The sequence below is a fragment of the Lithobates pipiens genome, unplaced genomic scaffold, assembly GCF_037356315.1.
Source record: "Lithobates pipiens isolate NorthernLeopardFrog02 unplaced genomic scaffold, aLitPip1_a1.2 Scaffold_8, whole genome shotgun sequence".
Lineage (NCBI taxonomy): Eukaryota > Metazoa > Chordata > Amphibia > Anura > Ranidae > Lithobates > Lithobates pipiens.
Genome location: NW_027507903.1, coordinates 671,956,937 through 671,982,955, shown reverse-complemented (window position 1 = coordinate 671,982,955; position 26,019 = coordinate 671,956,937). Strand labels below are relative to the sequence as shown.

General features: G+C 45.7%; 1 protein-coding gene across 5 annotated transcripts in view; it reads right to left on the bottom strand.

The window, feature by feature from the left end:
- Positions 1 to 26,019, bottom strand: part of LOC143961947 (CD209 antigen-like protein C) — a 321,050-nt gene that overhangs the window by 139,753 nt on the left and 155,278 nt on the right. For 2 of the 5 annotated variants that reach the window (XM_077471287.1, XM_077471288.1), the window contains exon 3: positions 23,554 to 23,664. The exons of the other annotated variants lie outside the window; for them this stretch is intronic. In XM_077471287.1, the coding sequence (XP_077327413.1) occupies positions 23,554 to 23,664 (111 nt within the window). The remainder of the gene's footprint in view (positions 1 to 23,553; positions 23,665 to 26,019) is intronic. 5 annotated transcript variants of the gene reach the window in all.

The window sequence follows — 26,019 nt, the reverse complement described above, 5'->3', positions numbered from 1 at the left end:
CATGAGTCCCTGGAGTGCCTTACACCTTATCTTGGAGCCCTAGACCATCCGTGGGTCCCGCAATCGGGGCCGAGGCCTGCATTACTCCTCGGGCGCTGGCCGCCATCTTGCGGCCTACAAGGACGCTGGAGCCTCCGTGCTCAAGTTCCACGAGCCGTGCGGATAGCGGCAAACTACACATACTCATCGAGGGTCAGAGGCGCCCACCCAAGGACTGGGGCAGGGATTTGGCAACGGGGACCAGCACCAACAGGCCGCACGCTGCTGAGGAAGATACACTGGAAGCTGAGGTAGGCGGTGGCCATCTTGGTACACCCAGTCCACCATAATAGGCCCCTCACACTCCCAAAGGCAGATCCTGCCCCCCCCCCCCCCCAGTACTGTATACCACCCAAGGATCAATACCCTGATCAGGATCATCATCTTAGGACCATAGCACCATCAACAGCATCCACAAACCATGTGCTACTTCAAATACTCAGCTGAAGTTCTGCACAGACTAAGGAACATCAACACCACATTGCCATCTTCCATACAAAAAATACTTCAAAGAGAACAACTATTAAAAACCGGACGACAACCAGCTCCCAACCACAGGAAGACATCTACTCGACCACTACAATTAGATTGCGCCTTGATTAACGCCAGGTCTGCAGTCAAACATAGACTGGAAGTACACGACTTCATCATCGAGAACAATGTAGACTGCCTCTTCATCACCGAAAGCTGGTTAACCTCTGACTGCAACACCATCCTCACCGAATTGGTGCCGGAAAACTACAGGATCCTAACCGAACACCGGATAGGGAAAAAAGGAGGAGGCCTAGCAGTGATCTTTAAAGGTCACCTGGATCTCACTAAACCATCATCTCAGAACCCAGTTCCTTTTATGGAAACCCTGACGCTACATCTTCAACCAACACCCCATGACACCACTCATATTCTACTGTGCTACAGACCACTGGGACCAAAGTCCAATCTTCTTTCACCCCTCACGGAATCCTTTGCAATGCACACCCTAAAATTCAAAAATTTCCTGGCACTCGGAGATTTCAACCTTTGGGCAAATGAGCCTAAAGACCCCATCGCGACTGCCTGCATCAATCAACTAGAAGAACTGGGTCTACAGCAACTGATAAAGACTCCCACGCATGGGTCAGGACACACCCTGGACCTCATTTTCAAACAGAACATCGACGTCAACATACTCGACAACATAACTCTGCCATGGACGGATCACCACACCATCAAATTCAAAATCACTACCAACATCACCAACGCAAAACGGAAACCTGTAACAACGCACTGGACCAGATCGCATAAAAAACTGTACTCCGCAGCCTTCAAAACCACTCTGTCCAAAAATATATCTACAATAACCTTAAACCACTCTACGGAGGAAACACTCAACTCCCTGAACAAGGCATTACTGCAATCAGCAGACTCGGTAGCACCAAAATGCAGGGCACTCATCAGGAAGAAAAATGCTGGATGGTTTAATAGCTCCCTCTCCGTACTAAAGCAAGAACGCAGAAGAGCGGAAAGAACATGGAGAAGAAATCCCACCAAGGAAAACCTATTTAACTACAAAGGTCTCACAGAGAATTATCGGAAAGCAATCTTCAAAGCCAAAAAGGACCACTTCTCATATACAATCTCAATGGCCGCAAACCAACCACGGGAACTGTTTAAACTGGTTAATCAATCAATGAATCCGGTGTGCCTAGAACCCCCAGAAAGCGAATCCCAGGATTACTGTGACAAACTGTCGGATTTTTTCATCGATAAAGTCAAAACCATCAGGGAAACAATTTGTCAGAAGAAAACATCCAACCTCAGCCAGCAAATACATAAAGAGGATGTCTGCACCAACATACCGCAACCGCCAAAATTTTCACTATCCCCAATTACCGTAGACACCGCAAAAAACATCATTAATAAACTGCGTGACAGTACCTCACCTATTGACATCATCCCCACAAAACTACTGAAAGAATGCTCCGACATCGTGGCTCCAACCATAACCCACCTCATAAACCGATCATTCCATGAAGGGATTGTTCCCAGCATCCTCAAACAAGGCATCGTCAAACCTCTACTCAAGAAACCAAACCTGGACCCTCAGGATCCAAACAACCGTAGGCCGATTACAAGCCTCAACACCATTTTTAAGATCATGGAGAAAGCTGTAGTACATCAGCTACAACTTCACCTGGATACTCACAAACTCCTGGACCCGCTGCAATCAGGCTTCCGCCCGGGTCATGGAACAGAAACCGCTCTCCTCAAGATTTGGGATGACGCCCTCGAAGCAGCAGATGACGGAGAGCCGTGTCTCCTTGTACTGCTAGACCTAAGTGCAGCGTTTGATACAGTAGATCACAATACTCTACTCGTCCGCCTCACAGAAGTAGCCGGAGTCCAAGACATAGATCTCCAATGGTTCGCGTCCTTCCTAGGAAATCGGTCACAGACAGTGAAACTAGGAAAATTCCTCTCCGAAACTCGGGCAGTCACCTGCGGAGTCCCTCAAGGCTCTCCGTTGTCACCCGTTCTCTTCAACATTTACATTCGCCCACTCCTTCAAATCATCAGATGCTCAGATCTCTGCTTCCACTCTTACGCTGACGACATGCAACTTTATTTCCGGATCAATGGAAAAAAAGATCACCAACAACAACTTGAAAACTGCCTCAAATCAATAGAGGACTGGATGACCACCAACTCCCTCCAGCTGAACCAATCAAAGACAGAGCTTCTTATCTTACACTCAAATCATAAGCCCGCAACCAAAACCTCCTGGTCTCCACCAACCGACTCCACCAGCAGACTATCTCACCAAAGACCAAAGCAAAGAGTCTCGGAGTTATTTTAGACGCCCAAATGTCAATGGATGCGCAAATAGGATCTGCAGTCAGTCGATCTCACCATCTGCTGCGCATGCTTCGCAGACTCATCCCTTTTATCCCAAAGAATGACAAAGCAGTGGTAGTTGGAACAAACATTAATTCACGACTGGACTACGCAAACTCGCTTTACATAGGATTACCACAATATCAACTTGCGCGATTACAACTGATCCAAAACACGGCGGCAAGGCTGATAACAGGAAAAAAACCCTGGGAATCCATTTCTCCTTCACTGAGGAGCTTACATTGGCTAACTGTAAAAAATCGGATTACGTTCAAGACCCTTTGCCTCACCCACAAGTGCGTGCATAGAGAAGCTCCGCAATACCTAATGGAGAAAATAAATCATTACACACCAAACCGCAGTCTTCGATCAGCCAACAAAAACCTCCTCCTCGTGCCCAAAGACCGGTATAAATCCAAGGGTGATCGGAGATTCGCTGTCCAAGGGCCTCGGCTATGGAATGCTCTACCAATCAACATCCGCCTGGAAGAAAATCACCTGGCTTTTAGGAAAAAACTCAAGACCTTCCTCTTTTAGCAGATGATCAAAGCTCGCCACAGTGCCTAGAGGCGATTCAGTTCGCATTGTGCGCTATACAAGTATTTCATTCATTCATTCATTCATTCAACTAAATTACAGAGGCCCTGGAGGGCCCAGGGATGGACATATAAATTGACTGGGGGTGCATGCGCGGTCGCAGGGACAATGGCAGCATAATTTCCTAGCACCGTACTGTCGGAACATTTCACTTGGTGGATAAGGCATATCCCGCTAACAATCACTGTCACATCTACCCCAACCACTGCGGGCGCTATTGGGTAACCGACGGGTATGTATAATACGCCCCGGAACTGTCCCCACAACAGATCACAACAGAAATCCTCTCCGGTCCGGGGGAAGGCGAAAGGGAAGGGCAGGATGGCACCCAAACCGCCGGAACCTGATGATACCACACAGCACTCAGACGATAGCCTGTCACAGTTTCCCTCTAACCTAGCAAGCCCTGTGGACACTAACTCTGAAGCTTTGCTACAGAAAATCCTCACCATAGTAAGGGATGAGATCACTGCAGCCTCTCGCAAACTGTCTGCTGAGCTGGCAAATATAAATCTCCAGGACAAACTTGAGGACTCATAAAATAGGGCTCGCGGCCTCCCGGAGACCATTACAGACCTCCAGGGAACAGCTACAGTGTTCTTCCAGGAGCTTGCACCTGATATACCTACAGAACGCCTAGAATTCGACCGTATCCATAGGTCCCTCGCTCCCAAGCCAACTGAGGGCCCCCCCAGAGATGTGATCATAAAATTTCACTTCCACAGAACCAAGGAATGGCTTCTTCAAGCGGCCAGAGAATTACCAGACATTGCATTTCAGGGAAACTCCCTCCAACTTTTTGCAGATCTTTCCCCGGTCACTAACGCTAAAAGGCAGAATATGAAGCCCTATCTGCAAATCCTGCAAGCCAGAAACATCCGCTATAGGTGGGGGTTCCCCTTTAAACTCTCCTTTTATCACCTGGGACGTCAGTTTCATGCCTCATCTTTGCCAGATTTTAATTTTCAATTTCCTCGTTTTTGAATTTTTTCCTCGCCCCCTATTGTCCAGATCTCCGCATACTGAGGTATTGGGCAGACCATCCCCCCTTCCCTCTTTTTTCCCCCTTGTGTTTTTTTTTTTGAGTGTGTACATACAGTATGGACTTGGCCCCTGCTTGCTATTGGCCTGATGGGGTGAGGCCTTGCGCCCCCCGCGGTTAATAGGTACACCCGTTTTTAGGTTCAACTCAGATGACGCTGGGTTCATGTTGTTTATTCCTGAGCTGAGGTTCACCACAAACACTAATCTGTTTTTAAAGAGGAAGAAAAAAAGAATTTTTTTTTTGTTCACTCGTTTTTTAAAGGTTTACACCTATATGCCATTGTTGACATGTTCTTTAATATTCATGATTATTGTTTATGTTATGTAGTGGTTTCCGACGGACCACTGCACCCTCATGATGCGGTACTTGACCCGGGCTAACGTTCGAATCAACACCCGACCAAGTAGTGGGATGTTAAACCCATGACCCATAGCAATCTTACTGTTAAAAAGTTATTTGTTCACAGCATTGCATGATTCTACTACCTTTTCTGACATGACACTTTATTTCTCTTTTCCTTCCCCTCTTCACTGCTTGTACCCCTTCCTTTCTCCTTTGGGTTCGCAGGGTGTGCACTCTAGTTCCAGGTTAACGACCACCCATTGATATCCCAATGACAATAAACTGGTTGTCCCTGAATGTGCAGGGCATGAACTCTCCCCATAAGAGGTTGAAGGTTTTTAAATATCTGCGCAACAAGTTGACTCACATCCTAGGTACTTTGATGCTCAGTTCCCTCAGGTATTTTTGGCAAATGCTTCAACTAAGCAAAGGGGGGTTTTCATGGCTTTTCGCAAATCAGTTCCATTTAGTTGCGCTAAACAGATCGCAGACCCTGATGGAAGGTACCTACTGCTCCAAGGCACCATTTATGACACGGAGGTTACCATACTGACGTACTATGCCCCGAATGTGAATCCAGGGCCCTTCTTGACCCATGTTTGTGCCCTGCTTATGTCCCACTGCAAGGGCACCCTCCTTCTTGCGGGTGACTCTAATCTCATATTAAACCCCAAACTAGATAAGCACCGGCCCGAGAGAAACAGTCAGTCTTCAGGGGCCAAAAAGTTCACGTCCTCTTTGCAAACACATGACCTAGTTGACCTGTGGAGGGAGTGTCATCCTCAGGGCAGGGACTACACCCATTACTCTCACCCCCATCAGGTCCACTCAAGGATAGACCATATGTTTATGCTCAGGCGTCACCTTCCGTTAGTGGTTTCGGCCTCAATCTTGGCTGTCCCTTGGTCGGATCACGATCCAGTGCTAGTCGTCTGCCACTCTATCCTAGATAGACCCAGATTTTCTCCCTGGGTGATGAATGATTCACTTCTTTCCCACGCAGGGGTGACAGAAGAAATTATTAGGGCTTCGGAGGACTACTTTCGTGACAATTTGGGCTCGGTGCAGTCTCCGGTGGTCCTCTGGGAAGCTTATAAAGCAGTGTTACGGGGTCGGATAATTGGTCTGGCTTTGGCCTGTAAGAGAGCTAGGGAGACACTATCTGAGACGTTTAAGCAACCTCCCACCCCGGGCAACTGTAAGTTGCTGGAACTAGCCAGATCGGAGCTCGATCTGTGCCTCACTGAGGGTGCTGAGCGTGTTCTACGCTGGTCCCGTCAGAGATGGTATATGAGAGCAAATAAGCCGAATCGTGTGTTAGCCAACAGACTCCGAACCTTTGCCCCTAAATTAAACCCAATCACCCTACAAGATCGAAACAATGTTCTATCAGGGAACCCGAAACATGTCCTGGAGGAATTTGGGTTTCGCCTTGCGAAGCTGTACGCGGAGCCGGAGGGGAGTGCTGCTCAGAGTACGGCGGACTTCCTTAAGAGCCTTTCGCTCCCATCCTTAATGGGGGCTCCCGTAACCCTCATGGATAGGGATATTCAGCTCTCCGAAGTTTTACAAGCAATAAAAGAACTTAAGGTGGGAAAACGTCCTGGACCTGACGGGTACACCGCGCTTTATTATAGGAAGTTGGCATCGGTAGTAGCTCCCCACCTGGTAGCAATGTACAATTCGGTAAAAAAAACGGCTATCCTCTCACCCCAGATCTTCTGACAGCAAATGTGGTCATGATACCTAAGCCGGACTGTGACCACTCATCTTGGGCCAATTTCAGGCCTATCTCGCTCATCAATGTAGATATGAAACTCCTGACAAAAATTTTGGCGACTCGTCTAAACTCTTTTCTCCCTCGTTTGATAAAAAAAGACCAGGTTGGCTTCGTGCCACAAAGACAGGCGGGCGATGCAATTCAACGTATAGTACAACTCCAACATATAGCCCACGCTCGCTCTCTGGAATCCATGCTTCTATCCCTCGATATAAATAAGGCCTTTGACTCCTTATCTTGGCCCTACCTCATGTCTGTCCTACGGCACTATGGATTCGGGACCTCTTTCATGACTTGGATGTCAGCCCTATATGATTCCCCCCGAGCAAAAATGAAATATTACGGATTTGAATCCCCCATTTTTGACATCCGCAGACGAACCCGCCAGGGGTATCCGCTGTTGCCCCTTCTTTTTGTGTTGGCATTAGAACCCCTGGCGGAAGCAATAAGAGCTCATCCGGATATCAGGGGCATTGAAATAGCAGGTTGTCCCCATAAGATTTCTTTATTTGCAGATGACATTCTACTTTCTGTCACCTCTCCTAGAACTTCCCTGCCAAACCTACACACACTGTTACAGACCTTTGCATCTCTCTCAGGACTCCAGATTAACTCATCAAAGTCGAAGGCACTGTCGACTAACCTCTCTATGGAGTTGCTGGGGGACTTGCAGTCGGCCTTTCCTTACCAGTGGGTCTCCTCATTGCCTTATTTGGGAATCCGTCTCACATCTACGTATCAGGCTTTATATCAGGCGAATTATCCACCATTGTTCAAAAAATTAACGGATATGTTGTCAGGGTGGTCCTCCTTACCTCTTTCATGGTTCGGGAGAATAACAGCCATCAGAATGGCATATCTCCCGAAGCTACTATACTATTTTCGGGTTCTTCCTATCCCAATTCCTTCACATGTCCTCAATACCCATCAGCGTAGGATCCTGCAATTCATCTGGGGATCGTCTCGCCCCCGCATTAATAAACAAATCATGTTCGCCAAAAGAAGTAATGGGGGCCTCTCAGTCCCGAATATAAGAGACTACTACGTAGCAGCTACCATTGCTCCGCTCTCCCACCTCCACGAGACGTATAAGCTCCCACTATGGGCTACTATTGATCTGCTTGAGATTGACCCTGTCCCAATCTCTTCATTACCATGGCTCCCACCTATGCACCGCCCTACAATTACAGGGCCTTGTATGAATCACACGTTACGAGTTTGGGACTCGGTGAAGTACTCTGCAGGTGTCACGTACCTTTAAGCAGAGCCCGGAGTGCAGGGAGTGGCCTCTCGTAGACCCCTGACTCGAGAGACCCTGGTAGTGATGACAGGGGCTCAGGAGCACAGAGGGGCACAAGTGCCTGACTGGATAGCAGGTGGTAGAGGCAGCAGACCGTTGAAGGAGGAGGTGTATTGTAGTCCGGTGTTAGAATGTAGGCAAGGTGAGGTAAGGTTCAGCAGACAGCAGAAGGATTCCTGTAGTCCAGCAATGGCATACAAGTGATTGCAGGAGATGACAAACAACGGAGGGGTATTGTAGTCCAACAACAGATGCAGGTGCAATGGAATAAGCGGAAGTGGAAGAGTCCAGTAGTCTGTAACCAGAGGTAGAAGGCTACAGACGTAAAAGGAGTACAGCCAAATATTGCGGAGGACTGGGAGGTGTCCTGTAGTTCAACAGCAAGCAACTTACAGTTGACGGATGGTGTAACAGTCCAGGTCAGGCACAGGCGGGCAGATCAGGTACAGAAACGGAATCCAGAAGAGTAGTCGGGTACAAAGCCAAAGTCGGGGGGCAGGCAGCAAACAGCAGAGTCGGGAACAAGCCGGGTTCGATACGGATCAGGATACGGGTACAGGTACAGGTTCAGGTTCAGATGCGGATCACCAGGAAACACAGGAACGCTGTTGATCAGGCAGCAAGGCAGTGAGGCATGGATCCAGTTTAAATAGCGATATTAGCGCCAATTTGCGTCAAACGGCCGCGCGCGCACCGCTGATCGCGGTAACGCTCCTGAAACTGGGCAAGAGATCTTCTGCGACTTTCGCCGCTCGGACGTCCGTGAGGAGGATCTTCCTGACAGCAGGGCTGGCTTCTCCCCGTCTTCCGTTGATGTGGTTCCTTCGTTGCCCACTTTTTCCCCCGGGCCTTGATAACCCAGCACAATTCAAGTGGTGGACCATGAATGGATTCAGGGACGTACACTCCTTGCTTAATCCCACTAGGATCTTATCATTTGAAGTTTTACGCTCGTCGAATGACATACCTTTACGAGAACATTTCAGGTATCTACAGATCCGTCATTTCCTCCAGAGTCTCATTAAATCTCAAGACGCCCCATACAGGTTGACACCGTTTGAGAGCATCTGCAGATCCAGGCCCCACTCTCCTGGTCTGATATCTCTGATATACTCAGCTCTGATCTCTAAGAGGAGACCTCCAGTGCGGTCCTATCATTTGCAGTGGGAGAGAGAGTTGGGGAAGAAGCTTGATCCGGAAGATTGGCAGGCAATGACCCTAGCTATATCCAACTGCTCACGCAACGTAGTAATTTTGGAAAATGCATATAAGGTATTGTACCGGTGGTATTATACCCCGATGTGCCTGGCTCGCTTTGTCCCAACCTGTTCCCCTCTCTGCTTCAGGGAACGTGCCCAGGAGGGCACTGTGGCCCATATTTGGTGGACGTGTCCAGACTATGGGTCAGGGTGTATGTATTGCTTCGTAGTCTACTTCGAGTAAATCTAAAAAGAGATCGATTCGAGGCACTTCTTGGCAAACCAATCACTGAGCTACTACGCCCAGAATGACAGTTGGCGCAACATCTCTTTACTGCGACTAAGTTGACAATAGCCAGAGCATGGAGAACCCCAGCCCTGAGTTTTGAGGCAGTCAAGAGCCGACTGAATGATGTTATGGTCAATGAAAAATTGTCTTCTGTTCTTTTTGACACTCATGCCAAATTCCTACGGGTCTGGCAACCCTGGATCGCATACCATTATTCTCCTAGATTCGATGTTGCTATATTGTCACTGTAAGGACCGGTTGGGCACACCCTGTGAACCCATTCTCTTCAATCTTTCCCCCCTCTCATCCCCGACTCCTCTTCCTTCTCTTTTTTGACCCTCACTACTTCTCCCCTGCTTTTCATTTTACGAACTCTTCTAATCAACTCTTGACTCTTAGAACATCTTCTTCCTTCCTTTCTCTTTTCGTCTTACCAATTTACTGCAGATGATTACTATGGGCTTTCTATGTGTTGTACGACACGCTTCTGTTGCAGTCATGTGAAAACCCGGGTTCGCCCAGACACAGGAAATGTTGGCATTACCTAGGCAACAGCCTGCTTTAATTTACACTATAATGTGGAACACCTGTACTGTAATCTGAATGTAAGCCTATTGTATTGGAACGTAAATTTGTTAATTAATAATAAAAACTTTTGTAAAAGAAAAAAGTTATGGAGAATACATTTTTTTGTTTAAACCCTAAAGATACCAGCGATCTCATAAAGTGTACTCTATATATTTAAATAACTATCTCAAATATCTTGTTTCCTTGTTTTCGCACTCAGCGGGTCTGGGATTACTGAACTTTGTTTTTGATAGAGGTTAATATTTCCATAAGTGTGGAAACAAGATATTTGAGATAGTTATTTGAGATATAGGGTACACTTTATGAGATTGCTGGTATCTTTAGGGTTTACACAAAAAAATTTATTCTGGCCTTTTATTACTCCATAACTTTTTTCTAATCAGAGGTAGCGCCAGATACCCCTGGTTTCAGGTTTTTATTATTGTGAAAACCCCGTTTGGGGATTTCTTTGTTGGGGGGCTGCAACCTATTTATGCTTATTTTTATATTTATTTTTATTTTATTAAAAAAAAAAAAAAAAAAAACTCCTACTCTCTCCTCTACCTGTAATATATTAGTGCGGTTTCTTTAACATCTATAATCCCTCCAGCCAATGTCTCCATTCCTCCAAAGCTAGCTTTATGGCTAAAAGTTCTTTGTTGCCTATATCATAATTGCGCTCCGCTGGGGAATATTTACGGGACAAGAAGGCACAGGGGTAAGATGGCAGCATTTACAGGATCCTTTTGTGACAAAAGCGCCCCCACCCCTACTTCAGATGCATCTACCTCTACTATAAAAGTTAGCTCAGGAACAGGATGGTGTAGAATTGGTGCAGAGGTAAAGGCTTTCTTTAACTGAGTGAAGGCTGCCTGGGCTTCAGTAGTCCATTTAAATGTAGTCGGAGTCTTCCTGGTGAGAGAGGCGATGGGATGTGCAATGGTGGCAAAGTTCTTAATGAATTTTCGATAGAAATTTGCAAAGCCCAGGAAGCGTTGAACTGCCTTCAGGTCTGAAGATGGTGCCCAGTCTAAAATGGCTTGAATCTTGGCTGGGACCATGGAGAGGCCTGTGTCAGAAATTAGGTATCCCAGGAAAGGTACTTGTTTAACATGGAAAATACGTTTTTCAGGCTTTACAAAAAGGGAGTGAGTCTTTAGTCGGGTCAATACCGAACAGACATGCTTTTAATGTGTTTCAAGATTGGGAAAGTATATCAAAATATCGTCTAAGTATACAAGCATGAAGCAACCCAACATGTCACGGAAAATGTCATTCATAAAGTTCTGAAAGACGGCAGGTGCATTCCTGAGGCCAAAAGGCATGACAAGACATTCGTAATGACCATCCTTGGTGTTAAAGGCCGTCTTCCATTCATCGCCTGCATGGATTCGCACCAGATTATAGGCTCCCCTTAAGTCCAGTTTGGAGAAGATTTTGGCTCCCTGGATTTGAGAGAACAACTCTGTGATGAGAGGGAGAGGATACCGATTGGGAACAGTTATTTTATTTAGACCTCTGTAATCAACACAAAGTCTCAGTCCCCCATCCTTCTTCGGGACAAAGAAGCATCCTGCTCCTGCAGGAGAAGTGGAGGGACGGATGAAACCCTTAGCTAGGTTTTCCTGGATGTATTCTTGCAAAGCAAGATTCTCTGGTTCAGACAGTGGGAAGACTCTCCCTCGAGGAGGTGTAGTGTCAGGCAAGAGGTCAATGGGACAATCATAACTGCAATGAGGAGGTAAAGTGTCAGCAATCCCTTTAGAAAACACATCCTGAAAGTCCTTATACCAAAGAGGAATCTGTCCAAGTACCAATTCGAACAGGGTGCTGGATGCAGTTCTTTTTACACTGGTTGGACCAAGCCAGAATATTTCCTGTTGGCCAGTCAATTACAGGATTGTGCTTCTGAAGCCAAGGAAGGCCTAGGAACAAAGGAGTGGATGGAGAGTCAATGACAAGACATGAAATCTTCTCCCAATGCAAAGCCCCCAATTGTAACTGGAAAGGGTTGGTGGATTGGAGCACTAGGTCTTGTGAGAGAGGCCAATTATTCAAGGAGATCAGGCGGACTTGACAATCTAGAGCATGAGTTTCCAGGGACAAAGAGGTAATCAGAGTCTTATCAATAAAATTCTCAGCTGCTCCAGAATCCACCAAGGCCAGCAGTTCATGAACCCCTGTCCCAAAGTGAATGACAGTGGGTAAAAGTATACGATTGTCCCCCTGGGGAGATGAGAGTAGACCTAAGGTGACCTCCCCGCAACCACCTAGGTCCTGGAGTTTCCCGGACATGTAGGGCACGAACGGAGCATATGACCCTTGAGGCCACAGTATAAGCAGAGTCCCATATTATGCCGGCCTTTGTGTTCCTGGGCAGATAACCGGGTGGAGCCTAACGGCATAGGTTCTTCCTCAGATTTGGCACTGGAGATGGAATAATGAGGTGGCAAGGAGGGTATATAGTTTGCCACAGCCATTGTTTGTTCTCGCCTTCTCTCTCGCTGGCGGCGGTCAATTCTAATGGCTAGACACATAGCCTCCTCCAGTGAGGCTGGGTAGGAGAAGTTGACCAGAGCATCCTTAATTGCATCTGAAAGGCCAATTCTAAATTGGCTGCGGAGAGCTGCATCATTCCAGCCAGATTCCGGGGCCCACCTGCGAAACTCTGAGCAATACATTTCAGCTGTGGTAGTTCCTTGTTTTAAGTTACGCAGGGTCGATTCTGCAGTAGCAGCACGATCTGGATCATCATATAGCAACCCAAGGGCTTCAAAGAAGGCATCTACTGTTAGCAGGGCTGGATGGTTTGGTTCCAGGTTAAAGGCCCAAGCCTTGGTCACCCTGTAGTAGAGAGATAATGATTTGAACCCTCTGAGTTTCAGGACCAGACGAGGATGGCCTCAACTTGAAATATAATTTGCAGCTGTTTTTAAAGTTGCAAAACCCTTTATGTTCACCAGAAAACCGGTCGGGCAAAGGAATTTTTGGTTCAGATGGAGTTTTTGTAGCGGTGGTAGTAGAAGGAGATTGCACCTTGGTGAGCTCTGTGGCCATTTTCTGAACTTGATGGGATAAACGGCAAAGTTCTTGTGCAAACAGCTGAGCCTGTTCAGGAATCATGATAGGTTTCCCTTTATGTATGGCTCATGTTAATGTCAGGCTAGGAACAGATAACAGGTAACAGTTCAGGCGTGCTGATTATACTAAGAGTTCAAAGAACAAGAGCACATACCATGAGCAGGTCTAAGCAGAGCAGGTCAGCTGGGACTTGTAGTTCACTGCTGCAGATGAACGTAGATGTTTGCTGGACCTTGTAGTTCACTGCTGCAGATGAGGGTACTACAGTAGAATCAGGCAAAGCGTAGTCTAGGCAAGTTGCGTCATACACAGGTAGATCAGAGTCCAAACGGTACCAAATCAGAAGCGAGCAAGGAGGATCAAACAAGCTGGGTCATACATGAAAGACACAGAGCAGATATCAGCTGGATCAAACACAAATGTAAACTCTAACACGAGCACTGACTGAATGCTGATACAGGTGATTTAAAGGTGAGCTGGCCAATCACTGTTGTTTCCCAGACAAAGGCTGTGTCAGGTGAGTTGTGGTGGGTCCTAAAGGGATTCTATTACTGACACACTCTCCATCCAATCTGACAGAGCTTGAGCTATTTTGCAAAGAAGAATGGGCAAAAATGTCCCTCTCTAGATGTGCAAAGCTGGTAGAGACACCCCCAAAAAGACTTGCAGCTGTAATTGCAGAGAAAGGAGGTTCTACAAAGTATTGACTTCAGGGGGCGCCATACAAATGCACCCCCCCACGCTTTTCACATATTTATTTGTAAAAAAATAAATAAAACCATTTATCATTTTCCTTCCACTTCACAATTATGTGCCACTTTGTGTTGGCCTATCACATAAAATCCCCAAAAAATTTATTTACGTTCTTAGTTGTAACATGACCTAATGTGGAAAATTTCAAGGGGTGTGAATACTTTTTCAAGGCACTGTATATAATATTTAGTGCTGTATACAGTGCTGTAAACCTTTTTTGGTTGCAGCTTTTTTTTTTCAATTTTCAGCCGCAGTTTTTCTGACTGCGACGCTGTTGTTCCCCCTTTTTTTTTTTAATCGTTTTTACACTTCTGTCAGTCATCAAGTTAAAGTTCACCAAGCACCACTTTTCATTGATAAAGTGCATCCAATTACACATTTCCCCGTATCTATTACATTAGGATAATAATCCCCCCTGTGACGCCATGTCTGGGAGGCCAATAAGGAGAGGCAGACGTTCCCATGCCACTGTGAGTGGGCCAGCAACGTATGTGTCCACAGGCAATGGTGGATGTGGTCAGTCCTCAGGCAGGGCATCATTTCCTCTGTTTAGTGATGTTGCCCATGCTATCCAGCCACAGCATGCTGAGGTGGTGGTGGCCTGGCTTACTGCACCATCTTCATCCTCCTCCTATTCTATCACCCACGTTGAGACTAGTGCCCCATCCACCACAGCTGACAGAGTGGCTTATTCTGCCTCCTTGTCCACAGCTATTCTTGCAATAGCCCCAGCATCATGCATGGAGGAGTTAGTTGAACTATTTGAACACAGCATCAGCCACTTGCTCCACATTGATGCACAGCCATTACTTGGTTCAGATGTTGGTTCTGAGGGTAAGGGAGGTAGTAACATGAGCCTATAAAGGGGAAAACATTGATAAACAACAAATTGGCAGTCATGTCCCCCCAGCCGCAGAGTATTGCCAAGTTGGCTCCAGTGATGATGAGGATGGAGGAAATGATGATGATGAGATCACTGACATGACTTGGGTGCTGGATAGAGCAATGGAGGAAAGTGAGGGTGTGGCACAACCCCAGCAATGCAGGATGTCCTCCAGAGGCAGCCATAACAGAAGAGTAGAGAGCAACCACCCTATTCCATCAGACTGTGGAGCTCTTATCTCCGATCCCACTTCCCACAGCTCAGCTGTGTAGAACTTTTTTTAGCACATGTGCAGCCGATCACACTGTTACAATTTCCAATCTCTGCGTGCCAAAAATCACCAGCCATTTGGGTACCACATGCTTGACAAGGCATTTAACCCCCCATCACCCAGCCCGTTGGCAAGAGCACCTCAAAGTCACACAAAAGGTAAACAATTCTGCTCCTCCTCACTCCCCACCTTTCATGTCTACCTGCCTATATCTCATGACCTCTCAGCAGCCTCCACTCACAGGGATGATGGTATTGCAAAGGGTGTTATAGGTCCTTGCAACATATCTGCAAGCAGTACACACCAGCTGTAGACTATAGCTGTCAGGGATGCCCAGCAACCAGACAGTCATGTGCACACACGTGCATGCGCAGAGGCAATCCTGGGTTTACCCATCAGAATGGGCATAGACGTACAGATGTGCACAGGAATACCTGCCAGAGGCGCGTGTGTTGCTTGTTCTTGGTGCTATTTGGCACATAAAAGGATGACAGCTGCACTAGGGCACCGCTTTCTGATCTTCAGCTTTCCCCTGTATCCTATTCCTGTGAGTGTCTGTGATCTTATTTTAACCCGGCTTCCTGACCATTCTTATTCTCTCCAATCCTGACCCCGGCTTGATTTATTTGCATTTAAATGATTCTCTGTTGCCAGAACTGTGTCTGAACTTTGACCATTCTTTGCTTGCTGTCTCTGTGTCTTATCTCCCGTGTATTACCTGGCTTGTCTGACTCTGCACCAGTCTCCACACCTTCCAGCAGCTTCATCGTACCTGCATCCACAATGTACCTGCACCTGCAGAAAATCAGCATTCTTTACTACTGCTGCCATCTGCTTCTCCTACCTACCTACAAATGGAGATGATCGCAGGCACCTATTGCAACCTCAGTGGTCCTTGAACCAGGGTTGTTAAAGAGGCCTTCCTCTGCTCGTCAGACTCTACCCAAAGGTACGTGACAATAGTAGGCAAATTTCTCTGCCCCATCTGCTGCAACAACAAAAAAAATACACTATCTACCACCCACATGCCCAGTGTCTAAATTCCAGCTTGTCCAAATGATATCATTCAGTGCTTCATCTGGTCTGTATAGGGGACAGGAGCCACACTGGAGCAGAGATTCTTTCAGCTCTGCAGGGGCAGGCCCAGGTGTGGATCATACCATGGAAGCTTGAGCCAGGAATGGTGGTGTGCGTTAATGGCACTAACCTTCTGTCAGCCCTTCAACAGGGAACATTGACACATTGCCTGGCACATGTCCTCAATTTGATGGTGCAGCATTTCTTAAACAGGTACCCAGGATTGAAAGATCTTCTAAGGCAGGCTGGAAGAGTCTGTAGCCATTTCAGGCAGTCATACACAGCCAGTGCTTGGTTGGCTGAAATTCAGGGGGAATTCCACCTGCCCATAAACCACCTGATTTGTGACATGCCCACCAGGTGGAACTATACTATGGTAATTCTGCAGTGGCTGCACATGCAGAAGATTGACATCAATGAGTACCTGTGTGAGTATGGTGCAATGAGAGGTTTATGGTGGCTCTGCTTTGTTTACCATGCTAATGGCTGCTGATAAAGGATGCTTGCACTGTACTGTCACCATTTGCTGAAGCAGACTCTGTGTGGCATTATGGACAGGGCACTCAAGGCAGAGCAGCAGGAGGAAGAGAAGGCCTTCCTTTCCTCTCAAGGGCTGGTTTATGCAGACACAATTCTTGTGATGCCACAGAATACACAAGAGGAGAAGGAGGAGGAGCACTTTGGCAGTTTTGGAGGCATTGAAGCAGAGGAAGACATACATTGAAGCTTAAGATATGGTTTTCAGTCCCAAGAAACCTTGGGAGTAGTATGTGACTGGGAGGCAGTTCCAGATCCTGTAATCCTCAGTGACCCTGAGGACTTTGTTTCTCATTCCCGCTGAAAACTTGCGGTGCATTGGCTCCCTTATCCTTCAAAGTCTATGAAAGGACCAGAGAATTTGTGGCATTAAGGAGAAGGATCATTATTGGTTGACAACCCCCCCAACCACTGTTTCAAGGGTAAAGTCTCAGAACTCATCCTGCCCTCGTAGAGAGAGCACAGGATTAAATATCTTGAGGACACTTTAAAGAGGAGTTTATGTAACACCTTTTCAGACTCTGGTAGGTTACTGTTTCATGGAAAAGGTAGTTTTGAGGCTTATGTTGGTCAAAGGAAGAGCGGTAAATAACGGAGCCTCCTCTATGATGTATTTAAAACATTTTTAGTCCAGGGCTGTCATCTTCCACATCCCTTCAGCAGCATCTGCATCATATGGTGGAAGATTATCTATGAGCAAAAACAGACACGGAGAGCTTTCCAGTTGTCGATCCACTGGCTTACTGGGTCATGAGAATAGACCACTGACCAGAACTTGCCCAGTATACAATTAAGCTGCTGTGTTTCCCTGCATTCAGCATGCTTTCAGAACAGGCATTCAGTGCTGTTGGAGGTTTTGTGACAGATGAAAGAGCTTGTCTGTCCACAGACTCCATGGACCGGCTATCAAGTTGCTATCAAGCCTCTGATGCCGATGTCGCTGATTAAAAGTTTTTGGGATCTGGAATCTCTGCAAGACTTTCTAGGCTGCCTAGCTTTGTGTTGATTTTATGTTGAAGTACTGTTTTGGTATGGTTTCATGGGCACAAGTAACACCCTAGAACCAATTGTTTAACAGGTGCATATAGTTTCATGTTTTTTTTTACAGCAATGCCAATTCTTGCTTTCATAAAATATACCTCAATAGGGTTATGGTGTGAAGGTACCACCAACAACCAAAGCACAATTTTTCCACACCTGTTTGAAAGGGGCGTATAACTTACATTTTTTACAGAAAGAACAATTTTGCTTTCATCAAGATTACCTCTAGCCGTGTTCTGCTCTCTCCAGCGGTGTGTTCTTAGAGCATTCCGCAAGGAAATTTTTTCTTTAGTCTGTAGATTAGCGGCAGCTTCAGTGGCAGAATGAGTTTCCCACTAAACCGAAAACTTTTCCTTAATGGTTTTACTGGTAAGCCAGTAATGGTGAAAATGAAGTGGGGTATGTAATACAAGGGATATCTGGTCTCTGTGGATGGCTAAATGAACATGCAGCTTACCATAATTGAAGATTATATTGATGGGGCATTGTCTGGACATCTTGGATAAGTTCTAATAAGGTGTAATAATGTATATTGTGTTTATATATGGAGAGTAAAAGAGGAGGAAGAAGATGGCGAGATGAGACAATAAAGCAGGTTAAGGTTATTGTTGGACATGTTTTGTTAAGAAAAGTGAACATTTTTTTTTTTAATAGTACCTCCATTGGGTTATGGTGCAAAGGCACCACCAACACCCAAAGCCCAATTTTTCGCCACCTGTTACTTCTATCCAAAGTCTGCGAAAGAGACACCAGACTTTATCTAAAAAAATATGTTAATTTTGGACTGAGCGTACTATAATTTGGCTTCTTCACATAAGGCTTGCTCACAATGGTGCAAAACTTTGTTATTCCCATCCAAAGTCTGCCAATGAGACACCAGAATGTATCCAAAAAATCTTGAATCTTGTTCTGAGTGCACTAAATTGTGGCCTCATCATACAGTCTGGCTTCCCAAGCTGTTTACAACATAAGGAAAAATTGCAGGGAAAATCTGCTTAAATTTCATTGTTTTTTTCTTTATAAATGTCAGTTTTGCTGCAGCAGGTTCTATACATGGTATAAATGTGCCACTTTACAGACAGACTAAGGGGACCTCCCAGATACTATATTTAAAGGTTTTTTTATTGTTTCACTTTAAGCATCACTAAAATCACTGCTCCTATAAAAATGTTTTAAAAAAATATAAGCTTTCAAAATGAGCACTTTTGATTTTTCAAGTTCGAGTCCCATGGACTTTAATAAGCTTTGTGGTTTGGGTCCGAAATTTTGCAATGTTCGAGAGTTCTAGGGGGTGTTCAGCCCAACTCTAATCCCCACTAAAGTACTTCAAAAGACACCAAGAATGTTGTGAACTCTCCTCCACCAAGTGAGCAAATTGAACACTCACCAGATAGTTTAGCTGCCAAATTATAAGCAGCATGAATGCTCATTCCACTGATAAGCCTCAAATCTCCCTTGTTTCCAAGATATAACACTGTATTTCCTAATGGCTGTGTCCAGGGCCGCTGATAAGGCAGTGCAACCAGCCCTTCAAAAGGGGGGCCCAGGCACCCACTGAGCAGGGGGGCCAGCTGTACTTATTGCAGACACAGATCCTCTTCCTGCAGCGCTACAACTTTCTCCATCTGCTGCACTGCAGGGGTATTGGTAGTAGCACATGTGCCTCTTCTATCTGCTGTCCAGGCCCTCCTGTGTGGCCCTTTCCCCTTCAGTGCTTCCATCTTCCTCCTCTCCTACCGGCAGCTTTTGCGGTCATACAGGGGGGTGTTCCAGGATAAAGAGCAGGGGAAGGTTCCTGTAAATATATAATTGACTGGTCCCTTCTTTTTCCGAATGAACACAGTGAGCAATCAGTACCAATCACTCCTGTGTCCATTCATCACTGAAGCACAGTAAACTGTGATTACTGTGCTTCAGTTGTGAATGGGGAGGACGCCTCAGAGCCTTTCCTATTCATTCATCTGAGGCTGCAGAGAAAGGGACTGATAAATCTATGTCCTCTTTTGGCCGGGGAGGGGGGGGGGGGCTGTCAGGTAGGCTGTATGGGGCCCTGTGATTTATAACAGCAGCCCTGGCTGAATCTACAAATCACACCACTTTGTGATCTACAAAACAGCGGGAGTCGTGTATCTATTAGCTTGCCAATGCAATTGCTTCGATGTGGGCAAAACCAAGCTGGAGTTCTCCAAGAGAGCTTCCAGACATGTGACTAGCATGAAAACCACAAACTCAGAACTTCCTCTGGGCAGACATGTGATAAACTGTCACCAGAGGAAATTCCTCAGAATACAATTTTTAATTCTAGACAGGGTTCATCCTAGTCCCGGGGTGGAGATTGGAACAAGATCTTGCTGCAACACAAAGCACATTGGATAGCAGAGCTTGGGGTGACTCACTCCCCGGTACTGAATGAACAAATTAGTTATCGACCCTTCCTTGAGGGTTTTCCTCAAGAGGGAGTGAGAAATAATGATTATGATGGGCCCCATATGCAGGGACATTTATGGACTAGATTCACCTTCTTTCCTATGTTGGCTTTCCCCCTCTTTCTGCTGTTCTTGCTGCCCGGCTTTGTACAAAATGATACAATAAGTGTGTAATGATTTATCCAATTGTGGGCCTTCAGTACCACGTACACATGGTTTTGAAATTCTGTTGATTCTCATGGTATTTTTATTGCCGTTTGTACCCTCAGTTTATCATTTGGTACATGTAAGCAGAGGATTGTGAGGTCAGTGGTTGTAATCACAGTGCCATGGGAGCGTTCACCTCGGTAGGTGCCCCCTCTTGAGTCCTGACCGGTGCACAAGGGCCTCTCACTAATGTGGGCTGCCTTATAACAGCCCAGAGGGGAGTGATATGCCCTAGCTGCCCTGGTCTTTGGGTGGGCTTCCCCTCTGCCCTGGTCTTTAGTGGGTTTCCCCTCTGACCTGGTCTTTAACTTGGATGGGTGGGCTTCCCCTCTCCCCGGGGACGCCTTTTGTGCGTCATTGGTAAACACATGAGGGATCACCGTGCATCCTTGACACAAGGGTTCCCTCTCGCTCTGCGGTGCATTGCTATGTATTGGCATCTGGTTGCCATATGGGAGATAGTTACAATGGACTGCTCCATCTGTACGGTACATGCGCGAGCCGGCTCTCTTCAGTTGTACATGCATGCTCGAGCGTCATGATTGATTCAATCACACCACTAACCGCAATCCCATTTAAGGCAGCGGCCCTGAGCTGAGGAGGTGCTGCTGCTTGGACCTACAGAAATGCCACCCTGCCACAATCTGTAGGAAAGGTATGAACATTACTGTTGGGCCACTCTAGCTGTGTTCGGCTGAACAGCCATATCCAGGAGGACACCGTTGTACCAGTCGGGTGATACTTGATGTCTTCATAGGAAATAGATATCTACTGGTTTCACAACCAGAGATCTATCCAGTAATTGATTTCTCTCTTTTTTTATTTTGTTCCTTACCTCTAGACTATCTTACCTTTTTAAGGTATAGTTACTTGACATCACCCTGACCGCGGCTGTGGGTCAATGTTGGATCCTTGTGTGGATCCTAATACAGGACTCTTGGGTCGCTCTAGCCATGTTCGGCTGAACGGCCATATCCTGGAGGACACCATTGCACCGATCGGGTGATACTTAGTGTCCTCACAGGAAATAGATAGTTTCACAACCAGAGAGCTATCCAGTAATTGATTTCTCTCTTTTTTTCTTTTGTCCCATACCTCTAGACTAGCCTTTCTCAACCGTTTTACCCCAGAGGAACCCTTGTAATCATTTTCAAGTCTCAGGGAACCCCTGGTAAAAGTAGTCCATTGATGGTCTTTGGGAAATTGTACCCTTTGTTGTTGGTGGACAGTGGGAAGAATGCTTCCTTTACAGACATGGCTCTGGCTATGCCAAGTGCTGTTAGACCAGGAACTTTGCAGGCACCATCACATGATATGTCATTTAGCCACAGCTCAAGGGACCCTTAGCCACCTCTTAAAGAATCCTTAGCCACCTCTGGAGGAACCCTTAGCCACCTCTGGAGGAACCCTTAGCCACCTCTCAAAGAACCCTTAGCCACCTCTGGAGGAACCCTAGGGTTCCACGGAACCCTGATTGAGAATGGCTGCTCTAGACTATCTTAACTTTTTAAGGTGTTGTTACTTGACATCACCCTCACCGCGGCTGTGGGTCAATTTGGGATCCTTGTGTGGAATCTGGGGGACCCAACTGTCCATTTCCCTTACCCCTCAGGAGTGTTCACAGGACTCTTCCCTATATGGCATGGCATTTTTGTTGCTAGACTAAGCAGATTCTCTGACTATTTTACTGGTATGGTGTTATTTTGATGCCTTTTGCTATGTTGTAACATGTCTGCCTCCCTGCTTTATGTCCTGACTAATATGATTGCTCTCCTATAGATTATAATACTCTTTGTGATCTTCTATGTATAAATGTCCCTGATGAAGGGACTCATCTTGTCCTGAAACGAGTCGGGTACATAGGAACATCTTCAAGAATGCCACAACAGTCATCTCTTCTATGTGTATTTACCATATGTTTTTATTGGTGATGTATACACTTGTTTTATATTTGTAATAACATTTTTATAATTTATATCTGTGTCCTCTCCGTTGCCTCTAAAGTTCCCCAATAAGGGGGGGGGGGGGGTACTTATTATTTTTGTTCTGTATACCAGGGATGTTGGCAACAACACATGAATTACCTGGGAGGTCAATTGTTTCGTTAATACTCTGCACGCTAACCTCCTAAGCTTATACTCTCTCTGCAAGCTGAACTTCTCCTTAAACAAAAATTCTCCCTCCTCCATGCACAAATAACCCTCCCTACTGAAATCCTCCTCCCAGCATAAATCATTGACCCCATGCCCCCTCCCAGCTCCAATTCTCTCTCTCCCCAAATCTCTCCTCCTAGCACAAAGCCACCCCCTTCTCAATCTCCTTATGAGCACAAATCCTCCCCCCAGCACACATCTACTCAAGACCCCCTTCCTAACACAAATCCTTTCTCCCACCAAAAAACATATTCCTTTCTTAGTACAAAGCCCCCAGCACAAATACCCCCAAAATCCCGGCTCCTAGCACACATCCCTACCAGCATATACCCCCCAACCTTTCACTAATTCTCTTCTCATCCCCAATTTCTTACTTTGCCCCCCCCCCCCCGCATGTCCCCGTTGCAATTCCCACCCTCCAACAAACACACAGACCTCAGATGCAGTGCAACAGTGGCTGTGTATCCCTCCCTCCCCAGGCTCCCCCCTGGGCACCTTCAAGTTCAGGAGGTGCCTAGAGCAAGCAGACTTAACACTCCCGCCAAGCAGCCGGCAGGGAGAGATGCCGGCTACTACATGGGATTGTGGCTGGAGACACCTGGCTGTCAGATCGGGACTTTAAAAACCCTACATAGTCCTGATCTGACAGTCCTAATTCAGAAGCCATCAGCAGCAGCAGGACCCACGAGGAAGAGCTGGAGGGGATAGAGAGCCCCTCCTCCAGCTCTCTTCTGCTCCCCGGATTTGGCTTGTGATATTGGGTGCTCCTTTCACCTACCCTCACCAATAAATCAATGACTTTCCGGCTGCACCAGCCAAGGGTTCAGGTGGGAGGGCTGGCCATATTGTTCAATCAATTGCCAAACTGCAAACAGGCTGAGATGGGTAGAATTCATGGTGAACCCAAAGTTCATCCCTATTGGCTGGCCCCCTGAATATCCTTTTGTTTTACATCTATTACATTCCCTTCTCCTGAGTGCTGGCCTCTCCAGCCTTGCCATCCCAAGTGGTGACCCCCCCAAGAACCATAATGGTGAATACAGATACAATAACAAAGTGATCAAAATTGATAATTATAATAGAAATACTCACAGGAAATGAAGAGGAGACTCATGATGATGACCACAGTAATGAAGGCTACTATTAGGAGGACCCCCAGGGTCAGTATCACCCGGTACTTTGCACTCCTGGAAGCCGAATTCTCTACAGACAGAGAGAATAGTGAATAATCCTGCGTGTATCAGCCGGTATAATAATCCTCCAGAATTCTTATCTCACATAAAGACATTTTATATTCACACCGGATCATCTGTGTGATCCACCTCAGCATACAAATCTCTTATAGTAGGTGTGATATTGGGGGTTGTATAGCAAAGTGATAGATGTGTTACAGTGGGCCCACATGATTCAGGAAGAGTGCTTGGTGGACCACTTTTATTTAACCATTTGATCTCCGGAAGATGCACCCCCCTTTATGACCAGGCCATTTTTTGCGATACAGCACTGCGTTATTTTAACTGACAATTGCACGGTCGTGCAACATTGTAGCCAAACAAAATTGACTTCCTTTTTTTCCCACAAATATAGCTTTCTTTTGGTGGTATTTGATCACCTCTGCAGTTTTTATTTATTTTTTTGCGCTATAAACAAAAAAATGCTAACAATTAAAAAACATTTTTTTTTACCTTCTGCTATAAAACACATCCAATAAAAAAAAAAAATGTCTTCATCAATTTAGGTCAATATGTGTTCTGCTACATATTTTTGGCAAAAAAAAACAAGAAGCGTATATTGATTTGGTTGGTTTACGCAAAGTTATAGCGTCTACAAACTATGGGAGATATAACATATACATATATATATATATATATATATATATATATATATATATATATATATATAGATAGATAGATAGATAGATAGATAGATATACACACATATATATATATATATATATATATATATATATATATATATATCCCTCTGGGCTCTCCTGGCCCTTCTGGCTCTCCAGACCCCAAAGCACACTCCCCATGTTGAGGGCATGTGGCATGGTATGGTTCGGGGAGGGGGGGGCGCTCTCTCATCCCCCCTCTTTTCCTGCGGCCTACCAGGTTGCGTTCTCGGATAAGAATATGGATTTTGGGGGGCCCCTACACCAATTTTTTTTTTTTTTTGGTGCAGGGTTCCCCTTAAATTCCATACCAAACTCGAAGGGCCTAGTATGGATTTTAGGGGGACCGATGCGCAATTTTTTATTTAAATGTTAGTTTGGGGTTTCCCTTAATATTCATACCAGACCCAAAGAGTCTGGTAATGGACTGGGGGGGGGGGGGGTCCATGCTCTTTTTTTCAATGAGTTTTATCTACATTGCAGAGACCAGACAATACATTACAGCAGTTTTAAATGACTTTTTTCCTTTATAAATGTCATTTTGCTGTGGTACTGTTCTAAACACGGGCAAACTGTGCCACTTTACAGGCATACTATAGACACCCCTCAGGCACAATATTTAAAGGAATATTTATTTTTTATTGTTTCATTTTAAGCATTCAAAAGAAGAAATGACCGCACTCTTCACTCAATCAAAATTCTTTTATTCAGAACATTCTTATTATTCAGAAAAACATAATGACTAAGCGCACTTGGAGTATGTGAAACGCATCTACCAGCATTCTGTCAACACTTTGGGATGCTCTGAATAAAAAAACTTTGATCGAGTACAGAGTGCGGCCATTTCTTCTTTTGACTATATGCGGAGGTGAGCCAAGGCGGTCACCTGTCCAGATCATCAGACTTTCAAAACCTTACCTGGAGCAGCGAGTCTTCTTGTTTGGATATCACTTTAAGCATTAAAAAAAATAATCAATGCTCCCGAAAAAAGTGTCAGTTTTTAAAAAAAATATTTGCATTAATACATGTCCCCTGGGGCAGGACCCGGGTCCCCAGACACTTTTTAAGACAATACCATGCAGATAATACCATGCATATAATACCTTGCACATTGAATCCCATGAGTAAGTCAGACTGATGACGAAACATGTTGGGTCGTGGCTATCTGGCGAACGTGTAGTATTACTAATCTAGAGCATTGGGTTTTGTAAGGTTACTGGTGGACAGAGGAAGTGAAGGGAAGGACACAGGACACTTCAACTGCTGTTGTACTGTAGAAAAAGAGCGAGTGCGGCGACGAGGAGGGGTAAGAAGCAATTCGATCACTTGTGTAATCCTGGGTCTGCCGTGACCATCAATGCCCCAACATATAAGTGTAAAAAGAAGTTCAAGCGTGATGTGGAGTGTAATTTGATTTGGCTAAACTTTTTATGGTGTTCATGTGAGTGCATTGGAATTGGATGGTTTTATTTGATTAAAGAGTTTGTTGAAACTGTATTACTATTGCTATTGGAGGCTTCTTTTCTCTTGCAAGGTTATATATATATATATGTGCACCATCAAGGAGGGGCCAATGTGTCAGTCTGATGATCCTTCAGTCATAACTCTGATTAGAGGCTTAAAAGCCTTATCAGCCAAACACGAAAGTGTGAGGCTTAATAGCT